Source organism: Adiantum capillus-veneris, chromosome 1, assembly GCF_014529385.1.
Source record: "Adiantum capillus-veneris isolate H3 chromosome 1, ASM1452938v2, whole genome shotgun sequence".
Classification (NCBI taxonomy): Eukaryota; Viridiplantae; Streptophyta; class Polypodiopsida; order Polypodiales; family Pteridaceae; genus Adiantum; species Adiantum capillus-veneris.
Window position 1 is genome coordinate 46,494,761 of NC_140931.1, and position 12,519 is coordinate 46,507,279.

General features: G+C 42.4%; 1 protein-coding gene across 1 annotated transcript; it reads left to right on the forward strand.

Annotated features, from left to right (window-relative positions):
* Positions 1 to 5,622: 5,622 nt before the first annotated feature.
* Positions 5,623 to 7,774, forward strand: LOC147464657 (uncharacterized). Its single transcript, XM_086514089.1, has 2 exons — positions 5,623 to 5,972; positions 7,553 to 7,774. The coding sequence occupies exons 1-2, from the start codon at positions 5,664 to 5,666 to the stop codon at positions 7,772 to 7,774; spliced, it is 531 nt and encodes a 176-aa protein (XP_086370215.1). The 5' UTR covers positions 5,623 to 5,663.
* The last annotated feature ends 4,745 nt before the right edge of the window (positions 7,775 to 12,519 follow it).

Consider the following 12,519-nt stretch of genomic DNA (forward strand, 5'->3'; position numbering starts at 1 on the left):
AGAGAGAATGTTTTGTGTATCTATGTGTGCATATTTGTATTTGATTCTAGATCGATAGAGAGAGAGAGAGAGAGAGAGAGAAGAGAGAGAAGAGAAGAGAAATACAGAAATGTTTTGAGTTCTCAATTCGCGGAAGAAGCGAACAATACTTACAAGCATAACCACAATACTTAGAACCACAACCAAAAGTGTGCAAAAGCATGTTACAAAGAAGTAGAGGATGGAAGCATTGGTTTTGTTGAGGATATAGTTAGAACAAGCAAGAAAAATAAAGGGTAGCTAGTAATGAAAAGCAAACATTCACAAGACTAAGATTCAGTTTGATACGCCACCACATGGCCACTCGCGTTGATTTTGAAACAGCCAAACCGTGAGGTTGTTGCTAAGATATCTCTTGCCTCGGAAACGGACTCAGTGTAAATTTGGTTGAAGGTTCTATTCAACGTAAGCACTAAATCGATTGCTGCACCAATAACTTGCACATCAAGAATCTTTTTGCTTACAGCTTCGATGTTGTGATTATTGTGGTGTTGTTATTGCAAAATCCACAATAAGGTGCCTGCCTAAGTCTACACACTTTTGTGGATTTACAATTCGAACAATGCATCTCCAACAACACATATTGAAGTTGACGAATCGGAGGTGCCAACAACCTGGACAAGGCAACTATGTAAGAAAATGAGAGAAGTCACTCTGATATATCACTATATGATATATGAGTACACCTCACGATTGTAGCCCAAATTTTTGGTTTGAGCCTGAAAGACGGCGGCAAGCTCCTCTCTGAGGCGTGCACTACGAACAGGCACTAGAATTGTAACATCCAGTATTGACAAGGTATTGGCCTTGGCAAGGAATGCACCGATGTTTCTTGCAACGCACATTACAGGGCCATCAACAACCATTTCTTGAAGCAATTGTTGGCAATCATCTTTGCGAGAGTTCACAAAACTCAGCTACAAGAAAAGATTAAATATGGAAACAAAATCAAAAAGAGCATCAATATATCATGGAAGATTTCAAATATAGAATAAAAGAGCAAAAACAATAAGCAAGATAGGTCAATTCTTACAAATGCCTTATCTGATGGGAGAGGACCATCTGCAATCAGAAGGTCACCAACAGACCCACCAAATCTTGACTGCGAGTTGTGCTTTTGTAAAATAACAAAAGCAATGTGCTCAATTGAGAACGTCCACTCGAAGATTGTTGTGCACCTATCTCATCAAAAAATGCACGTATCTTGCAATCAGGGGTAAATGTAAGAGACACGGGGAAAGGTTCCGTTGTGCTTACAGCAGTAGTAGCATCGATGTACAAGGAATACAGTGCTGACCTCCCATCTGCCCTATTTTTGCGTCTGACAACTGGGCTGTCAATGTGAACAAAGTCAATGAGGTGGAGCTTGTCTACGTAGACCTATATGTATGGATCATTGATCACCACCGTAATAGTGTCGATGCATTCTTCATCAACCAAGTCGAGCTTCAAGTAACGTTTGTATTTAGTTGGTCAAGACTTAACTTTGTAGGTTCCATATAGATTCAATATCTGGCCCTCAATACAGAATCGTGGGCTTGAGTCAGAGATATGAGTGATCAAGAATTGTGGGAGAAGACTTTGAGGAAATAGAACAATGCTAAGATCAATAGGCTTCTTATCTAGTTGAGATGATTCACCCAATCCATACAAGCCAGAAGGTTGAACAGAAGGCTCAATTTCAATCGGGCTCGGATTGTTGGCATTGTTAAGAGGTATGTCCTTAATAGGGTTTGGGACAATTGTTTCTTGGAGTGGCAAGGGAGGCTCAATAGAAAAAGGCTCAATATCAAGAGGTGTTGGCTTGTTTAGCGCATGGGATGGAACAACTGTTTAAACATATGGTTCCTTCTTGATATTAATGTGCTCCACCACGGGTTGCTTGTCTACATAATCCAAAAGATAGCAACAAAAACAAACAACTCTATGAGTTGATGAAATCGCTCTCAGAAAGACATGTTTTTCGAATAATGAATACTCACATGCAGAGTTCACCGGGTCGTTCAAATGAAACAATGCGCGTGCAGTAGGCTTGTGAGGCCTATGAAGGTCGTGCTTCGATCTTTTGTGAGACACTGCTGATGTGCAAGCAGTTGGGGGCACGTCGAAACGTTTACCGCTTGAGATAAGCGTACCTTCTGCCAACCTTCGAAGCCTCTTAGAAAATTAATTATGAGCACCTAACACCTTCCATATACAATGAAAATTTTAATAATGATAGGTAGAAACACAAGCAGTCATGTGTCACACGAACTGTTCAAGGTGACAACCTTGCCGTATAACTACTCCTTGTATATCAAAGCACCTAGAAGACAAAGAGGCGCTTTCATTATAGGAAGGTGGTAATCATATGAGTGGCAAATGTTGTTGCGATACAAGTGTATGTATGTCTGTGTGGGTTGTAGAGAGAGAGAGAGAGAGAGAGAGAGAGAGAGAGAGAGAGAGAATGACACATGACACAAGACAAGATAATAATTCTTATCCTCATATATACATAAGTAGCTTAGATAAGATGAAAGGAGATTTTTAACAACAAAACTATGATGACCACAAGTCCATAGATGGCCTATTGAAAAGAGCAATGTTGAACCAAGTAGATTACAAACAAGAGCATGTTGACCAAGTATGATTACTCAAGACTGGCCTACCAATTGGCTTCTTATAAGATAGCAAACTTAAGAAAACGCTTGTATACACGATAGATGGCCTATTGAAAGGAGAGCATGTTGACCAAGTATGATTACTCAAGAGTGTCCTACCAATTGGTTCTTAAAAGCTAGCAAACTTAAGAAACGCTTGTATGTATCCGCGAAATATGACCTAGAACATTGATCTTTGAACTACATATTAGAAGGATTGTAGTCGTGCAAGCCTATATTCGTGGAGAAAAGCCACAATGCGGACGCGAAAGAAATCTTAGGTGTGTCGTACAGCACATGCAATATGAAATGATCAAGCCATTTCGACCTTTTGAACCATATAGTAGAAGGATTGTAGCTGTGTAAGCTATGTTCATGGAGAGAAGGCACAATGCAACGATGTGAAAGAAATCCTAGGTGTGTATGCTCATCGCTTAAACATGTCGAGGGTTATGAAAGCTAGTTTTAAAAAACCAAGAACGGCTTGGTGGAACGCGAGCAAAAAACCAAGACTACACAAGCACTCAATAACAAAACAAGACGACAAGAAGAGAATCAACGAAGCAACCATCACATTTCCATAACAATAATCAAAGTAAGCATGATTAGACAATAATATCGAACAATCTCACAATGAGTAACACATTCATAATGCCGATCAACAATAGATTCGATGATACAAATTCTTAAAGAGTTTGGCCAAGAAAAAACAGTAAGTAGAACAAGACAAAAATCTTCAATAGTCTCACCGCCTTCAAAATCCATGCTATCAGCACCATCAAAATTTCCACTGCTTACGTACCATTCTCGACCTTCAGGAGCAAAAAATCTCCCACTATTTGGAAGCCATTGCCAAGCAAAGTAATTTAGCACAAAGTATTTTCGCACAGTTCTTCAGATACACAAAGGCACAACAATGCCTGCTTTTATAGAATTTCACAAGAGGTCTTCAAAAGTGACATTCAATTCAACTTCAACAAAGGCATTTGTTTATTGTAGGCTGAAAGAGCACGTTTGCCATAGCACATTTGTTTATTGTAGGCTGAAAGAGCACGCTTTTCTAATTTCCTCTTGGCAAATTGAAGCAAAGGAATTTCCTTTGGCAAAGTCAAGGTCATGGCATCGTGGAAAAGAAAGGTCATGGCATTTATGCCTTGTAAGGCTATGCATCCTCTCCACCACTGATAAATTGGACAACCACCTTGTATTTTCTATGGATAATCATATCACATTCATGGCATTTCCTAAAGGCATGGCAAATTTTGATTTGTCATTCCAAGCACTTTATGTCACCTATACTTCCATTTAGAATGACATTGTTAGAGTTGCATCCCACTGGGCGCATGCAATGCATAGAGGTAGATCACTATACTTGCAAGCCCTCGACCTGTGGGACGGCTCTCACATGCCCTCATGAAAGCATCTCAATGAAATAATGCGGGGACCTACCACTTTTCGTCAAAAATAGCAGAAGTCTCTCCATGCACTATACAATGAAGCAATTTTTTCAATATTTGGCATGGACAGACAGAGAGAAAGCACGAGTAGCATGGACAAAAGGGAAAGATTGAGAGGGCTTACGCGTCCTCTTGCAGGTGTGTGTGGGGGGGAGGGGGGACGCCCCCCTTTTCCCTCAAGGCATCCCCTATGATTCTGCGTTTTTTTTAAATAAAATTAAGTTGTAAGACATATTCAAATGTATACGTGGGCATTGGTCCAATTGTCTTGGCCCTTGGGAAAATTAAACCTTGACTCTCATAAGCTAATTATTAGAAAAATTACCAAAATACCCCTCTAATTTGTGAAAATTCCCAAAATACCCCCAATATTTGGTTATAAATTCCCAAAATGCCCTTCAAATTTTCCAAAATACCCCTGGTCGTCAGATTGAATTTCTCCAAAGATAAAAAACATTTCTAGCTTTTTATAAGAAGACTTATTGTGTATCAATACAGATGCTAAAACTAGAATTTGACTTCGTTACGTAGGCTTTGGAGATGAAATGCTTCATTATTTTTAGATATAATTGTCTTTTTTTGCAAGGTAATTTGTGAAAAATTACATGTTAAGCACTAACAAACGGATGTCAATTGTCAAAAAGGAATAAAGATTAGAAAATTTGAACTATTCAACCAAAATAGAAACAAGGGTATTTTGGGAATTTCCGGAAATTAGAGGGTATTTTGGTAATTTTTCCTAATCATTAATATCTTGCAGGTAATTTGTGAAAAATTACATGTTAAGCACACTAACAAACGGATGTCAATTGTAAAAAAGGAATAAGGATTAGAAAATTTTGAACTATTCAACCAAAATAGAAACAAGGGTATTTTGGGAATTTCCACAAATTAGAGGGGTATTTTGGTAATTTTCCCTAATCTTTAATATCTTGCAGGTCTCCTATCGACACCTGAGCTGCACATGTTGGTCATGACCCAGCATGTCAACAATATATTACACAATATGAGGAGTCCCTAGGCCATTGCTTTTGGTTATGCCCATATGCACAACTGGTTTTGGCAAGCAATATGTTGTTTATCAAAGTTGAGATTCATGACGGGTTTATGATGTTGGGGGTGGTTGCACGGCTATTACAATTTCTAGGGTATTATACTCTATTTTAGGGCATTCTTATAGATTCGATCTTCATATGCTCACACCTTTGGGCTACGAACGATGCACTCTTGATATGCTTCCACACACTATGCATAACTTCAATCTACATCCAAGGGATGCAGGTTTAATTGCGATTTGCTACATCACATTATGGATTATATGGAAGGCTCAAAGTGTTCACATTCTTGGCTCACACCATTTCTTGACGTGTACTTCCTTGATTGCTACGTGTTCAAAGTTGTTGCATACTCTTTAAAAGCTAGTGGGATACCTTTAGATATAATTGTCTTAATTTGTGAAAAATTGAACTCCCATCACTGAAGTACAACGTGGGCAGTGAACTCGCTGCGCTTGTGGAAAAGAAATCCCATGGCATTCAATGCCTCAATTTCCATCAGCCTTGTAAGGCGCAGCAGCCCGATAGCAGGTCCCAGGAAGAAATTGCGCAGCCTGCTGCAATGGCCCTCCATTTCGGCACGCCTTCCATATGCGCTGCAGGGCGTCCCCTCTTCCAGGCGATGCAGGGCGTCCCCTCCATGCTCACCTTCCTATTCAATCATGCGCCTCTTTGTGCTTTTAAGGAGAGATGCTATGGTCGGGTTCAGACGGTGGGGAGGAAGTCGAGAGAAGCAAGATTTGTCTTCCAGCCTCTGGCTCACAGGAGCTGGTGGTAAAGAGGTAAATCACTAATGACTCATGAAAATATTTCATTGGTTTGCAGTTGAGTGCTGGCCTTGTTGGCTGCACACAATGCATCATCTTTGTTGAGGTTTGTCTTTTTCTGCGCGGCACTTTGTTCTTTCGGGGGGGGGGGGGGGGGGTCTAGGTTTTGTTCAAATTATCTTCCTTTTATTTACCCCTTGTCGGACACTCAGTCCTTAACTGAGATGTATCTCACAACCCCCTCACTTGAAGAACTCTCTGTAATGTTTTGTTTCCAGTCCCATAGGTCATATCTGACCTTCGTGGATGATAATTGATCTGTGTGTGTGTGTGTGTGTGTGTGTGTATGTGTGTGTGTGTGTGTGTGTGTGTGTTAAAGAGAGAGAGAGAGAGAGAGAGAGAGAGAGAGAGAAGAGAGATTAAATGAAATGTTATATTAAACGTCTTCAAAAGGCCAAAATGACCTATGAGATCACACCAATACAATCTTGGTGAATCTAATACAATGTCTGGTACAAAAATAAAATGAAGTGAAAAACTTAAATCTAATCTTAACTGCTACTTGTCAACGAAGCAGCTAACTGAATTGTGTAGGATATGATTAGGGGGGTGAAAGTAGTGACTGGGGGCTAATACAACACAATGTGGGTGTGCGTGTGGAAGATAGTGGGTGAAGCTGAAACAAAGGATGATACAAGATGATGAGCAGGGTGTACAATCCTCAAAAGAGCTAAATCATAGAGATCCATCATTGGTTGCTAGTGGATCTCATCAATCTCCTCCGTGGTAGAGAGAGAGAGAGAGAGAGAGAGAGAGAGAGAGAGAGATGGTCCATTATAAATGCATATTTTTGAGTTTGCACCTTTTTTAGGACACTTTTGAAGTTCGAAGCCAGATCTGCAAAGAATTCTAGTAAAATACATGAACTTAGAACGTTTGATGATGTAGACAGGTTGACGAGTTACTTTGGATGACAAGGGCTTCCCCCTGATTTTGTAGCATGCACTTTGTTGCTTGATATGAACTGCAAACTGAAGAGGCTTGATGAAGCTAGAGAGATGTTCGATGGAATACGTTCAATGGGTTACATGCCTAATCTTGGGGCATGCAATAAAAATGATTGAGTTTTACTCTGAAACTGGGAATCTTGAAGAGGGAGAAACTCAGCTCTTATGAATCTTTATATTCACTCAAACTTGCTACCATCTGCTGTCCTCAAAATGGAACATATGATGAATTCAGGATTTGCTCCTCCAGATGAGTCAGTCAGCATGCTTATTTTGCTGCCTTCGAGAAGAAAAAATCAGTTTCAAAGGGCGGTAGACGTGCTGTTAAAGCTAGAAAGCATGGCTATAAGGCCCGGGGTGGAGACTCTGATGACGCTAATTGGATGTTTGGAAAGTTGGGCTTGGTTGAGGAGGCAGAAACTCTTTTCAAGAACCTCAAAGAGAAAGTCGATGTTCAAGATTGCAAAGCTTACGCTAGTCTTTTTTCAGTGGATGCTAAGCAGTTTTCGTTGATAAGGCGAAGGCTCTTCTCACTGAGGAGGTTGAGATTGATGCTTCAGCTTATTGCTAATGATTGTTTTACTGTAGGATGGCAAGGATCGTGAGGAGGCTCAGTCCATGCGAGATCGGATGATTCCCCAAGGTCTCACCCCATCTGATGAGGTTGAAAGAGCTTTATTAGGCATTCAAGCAGACAGCTTTCTTGCAGGTGTTAGCAAGCCTTCAAAAGGAGCAACACAAAGCTTAGGGATAGAAGCCAAAAGCTTTCTTGCGGGTGTGAGTAAGCATGCGGAAGGCACCCCCTCTTAACTTCAGCGACCTTCCTACTCCCACACCCACTGCTTCCTACTCTCATCACCTACTCAATCTCCTCTAATTCCATTATGTGGAATCTTCACAAGATGCTCAAAATCTTCACCCACTCTCTATTTCAAAGACCACAACAAAACCACTTCTTATATCACTTTTCATTACTCACATTTGAGCCCATCACGTTGAATGTCCAAACCACTAGACTACAAGCCTACAATGGTGTGTAGGGTGGTCTTAATCATCCCCCGCCCCGCCCTCCCTCTTCTTCTTCTCCTGTTTTTTCCACTTATCTTTCAGCACTCCCATTAAAACTTTTCATTCAAAATTAGCCCCACTAACTTTTTTTTTTTGTTGCAAAACTCACTATTTCTGAGTGAATTGTATTAAGCACAGCATGACCAAAATACCCCTTTATTTGTAGAAATTCCCAAAATAGCCCTAAATTTTAAAAATTCTCGATATGCCTTTTCATCTATTTTGGTTGAATTGTTCAAGATTGTCTAAACTTTATTCCTTTTTTATGATTGAGATCCATTTTTGAGTACTTAGCATGTAATTTTTCAAAAAAAAAAAGGCAATTATGTCTAAAAATAATAAAGCGAGGATATTTAATCAAGTATTTTAGGAATTTTGAAAACTTTGAAAGGCATTTTGGGAATGTATGAGAAAATATTGCGGTTTTCTAGGAATTTTTTAAAATTAAGGGGTATTTTGGGAATTTCCACAAATAAGAGGTATTTTGGTAATATTCTCTTTTTTTGAGAGGGGGGGGGGGGGGGGGGGGGGGGAAGAGTATATACAATGGTTGTGATTTCAGTTGTCACCAACTGAAATCACACACAAGAAGTATTGAAAACTAAGAGTGTGTGAGTAAAGAGCCTCTAGCCATAAATGCTAGGATGTATTTTAAGATCCAAGAAGCTGTAGAAAAGTAGAAAGAAGCAAAATGAGAAAGAGTATATACAATGGGTGTCACCAACTGAAATCACACGCAAGAAGTATTGAAAACTAAGAGTGTGTGGGTAAAGAGGTAAAAACTGCCACAATCTAAGACTACTATCATCTTTCAATTAGAAAGGATATCTTTTTTTTCCCCTCGAGAAAAAGATCCTTCTATTTGTTAATAAAACTGCCCATATGGCTACAAACCACCTCTACTAAAGGGCTACATCATAAGCATGGGAGACTCCCAGAGTGAGCAAACAAAATATATACAATGAGGGGTAAATCGCAAAATGGGAGGCGGAAAAAGCCACACTGGTGGCCGGTAGTGCCATCTAGGCACACCCTGAACCATGGTGAAGAAGGGCCCTGTGTGCCAGAGTCGTAGGAAAGCCTCTTTGCGCTCCCGCATGTGGTCGGACCTCCCTAAAGTCTCTCAAACCTACCCCTCAGAGTGTGAATTAGCTCCAACCAAAAGTCACGAACAATCTCTATTGGTGGGACAGGGCATGCCTGGAAGATGCAAAAGCAATGGGCCCGCCAAATAAATCAGAGTGCCAAGGTACAAAGGAGCTCCCAACACACCACTCTCGAAGGATAAGCTCTATGGAAGGCTACAGTGTAGGTTGACCCCCCTAGATCACTGTCATCCTATTGGTGGAAGCCAAGTCAAAATGGAGCGCACGGCCCATGAGAGTGGACCAAGCTACAACACCCCAAGTGTATTGTTGAGTTGTGGAAAGAGATGGCATCAGTCAAAGAACCCAAAGCCAAACCTATTGTGCCATGGAATAGTTCCATAGACAGTGTCGTTGACTCTCCAAAGGATGGCCACAAGCTAATGTGACACCCCATTTGAACAGATCCCAAGGTGATTGGATGAAGAGAAGGGATCCCTGTTTGCCATGGGATAGTCCCATAGACAGTGTCGCAGACTCTCCAAAGAATGGCCACAAGCTGATGTGACTCCCTAGTCAAACAGATCCGAGGGTGATTGGATGAAGAGAAGGGATCCCTCTAGAACCACTCTCCAGGGTCGCACTGTACGTGTGCTAGAGGGCAGCTCTCCCAAGTCCACAGCTGCCAGTGGCTTGTCTCAAGATCTACTATGTCTGGATCTATGTCACAGGTCCCCCCACATATACCCACAACTTGTATCCTTTGAAAGAAACACTCTACAAACTGTGGCACCTCTACTCAGACTCTGTGAAAAAGACTCTCTCCATGAATCTCAAAGAACATGTGGGTACGGACTCCAAGCAAGCTCAAACAACAATGAGAACCTCTAGTCCCATGAAGGGCCCCATCCATCTTGCAGTTGTTGCCACTAGAGGGGTGATTCACTCAGCTACTGCCACTAGAGGGGTGAGTCACTCAGTTGGTAAATCCTCTGTAATATCCTGATGCTCTGCACCCCCCCTCATGCCTCGTAGCAGGATGCTCTGAGCCTCCTTGAACAATCCTAAAAAATGTAGCCAGTCGTTGAGAGTGCGGGCTAGACCCTCTACCATGGGACACCAAGAAACATGAGGCCTACTACCAACCAGGTGGCCTCTCTAAGTGCTACCCATGGGGTTCCAAATAAGGGGTTGCCTCAAGTGATCCTCCGTGAAAGTGGGATGATGCTACTCGAGGCCACTCCTCAGCTGCTCTCGAGACCTAAGCAGGCTCACAACAAACCGATCCTCCAACCTCTGTTCAAACCAACACTGCGCATCTCTGTAGAAATCCACCTGATGGAAGGGCTCCAAGGGCGGCCCGCATGGGGGACTCAAGCTTAAAGATGGTGAAGCAACAACTACTTCCAGAGCTCCTCCCTTGGAAGCAGTGTCTGACCACAAACTTCCCAAGGAGGGCTCTGCTGTGCTATGCTGGGACAATGATCCCCAACCCCTCCTGAGAGAACATGGTAAGGTGATGACCTTCCATGCCACTTTGGCCCACGCTAGCCAGGTGTCGTGCCGTGACCATAAAAACTTCCTGATCAGCCTCTCTAGCTGGCTAATATAGGAGCTTGAGAAGACCCAACAAGACATGATGTACCACATAGTATCCAACAGCACCTGGTTGACCACAACAATTATGACTGCCAAAGAAAGCCGCGTCAATCTGCAGTGAAGCAGTTTCCTCCTCATGGACAGGAGGAGGGAGTAGTTTGTTGCTGAGGGGACAAGTCCAAGAAACCTGACAACCCAGATAGTGTACTGGAGCCCTAGGGGAATCCACTGGAAGCCCTCACTTGGAGACCAATTAGGTGTAGGAGCACTGCCAAATCAAAAAGCCATGTCTTCCTTGGCTGATCAGTGCTCTTGATGCACATTAAAACACCTCAAGAACCTGCTCACACATATGCAGATTGGCCCCTTGGCACTCCAAGTACATGGTTGAGTTGTCAAAGCAAAGTCAACATCAAGTAGCTTGTCCCCCCTATAATAGGGATCTCTAAACCAGGTAAGCCAACTGCTGTGAATTCAAAAAAAATCTCATTGGCTTAGCATAGAAAAAAAAGAGATAGGGCTAGAGGACTACCCTGTATGACCAAACGTAGAGCATGAAGCGTTCCCCTCTCCCCCCGCCAAGGGCACCTGACTGTGTGCACTTGGAGATGCACAAGGGCAGATGCCTCCCAAAAGGTGAAAATGTTGTCAAGTATACTATGTTCCTTGACAGAACCTGTCTAGGTCCCATGTATAATACTCTCAAGAAATGGTTGGATCCTCAAACTCAAAGCCTTGCTAGAACTTTGTAGGCCGAGTTGTGAATGGTGATGGGTCGCCACCACTACCAAATCTCATCATAAGAAGCCTCCATCCTGGGAATACTATAGATCGATCCCTCACTCTTGATGTCAAGCATCTCTCTAGTGTGCAAGATGTACTAATAGGCACTCTAAAGATCCGAACCAAGCAAGTCCAAATAATCCAAAAAGAAGCTGGGAGTCAAACCATCCTCCCCTAGACAGCTACCTCGGGGAAATGCCCATGAGGGCCTCATGGAGGTCCTTTAGCTAGAGAGGAAGCTCTAGTGTTTGATGCATCTCCTCAGTAACAAGGCTAGGCATCTCCAAATTTGCTCTTTGCATGCAGCTTGACACTCTACTGACTGAGGCTCAACTAACAACAAGAAACGATAGAAGTCAACAACAACTGCACGCATATCCTCAGGCTCTTAAGCAGCTGACCTGTCAGATCTCGTCAATTGGCCCCAACGTCTCAAAGAACTCCCTTGTAAATCTATCACCCACCTAGGTCCATTGAGATGCCTATCAATGGAAGGCAAACTCATGCCGCTACTCCTCAATGCTAGTCATCTCCTATCGAGCCTGTTGCATCTGCTCCTCCAACCAAGGACTGTCAAGGTGGTGCTCCTATATTATTTGTAAGGAAGAATGCCCCGTCGAGGACACTTCTCCTCCTCCCTGGCTATAGCCAAGCAAGCTGCGAACTCTTGGAGGAAGAAACAACTAAGCTCAACAACTCTAGACACTCAAGACTCCCCTGCTAGTAGAGTGGTCGCTAGAACGATTTGTAGAGTTCCACACTCCGTGTGTAGACGGAATTGAGAGCTTGCCTCTCGGATTTTCCCGCATGGCAAGGAATCGACCATCGAGTCTAAGAATTAGAATGGAGGGGTCACTTCATTTTTGTGCTCGAAAGATTCTCCCTAATAAAGATTCTCTCGAGGGAGGGTTACCAGCCCATTTTTTGGTCCCTAATATTGTGTCGATCTTCTCCCTCATCTCTTTTAGTTGAAAGTTTATTTATTTTCAGCTTGTTGATTATTCGTACGCTCCCGTTTTG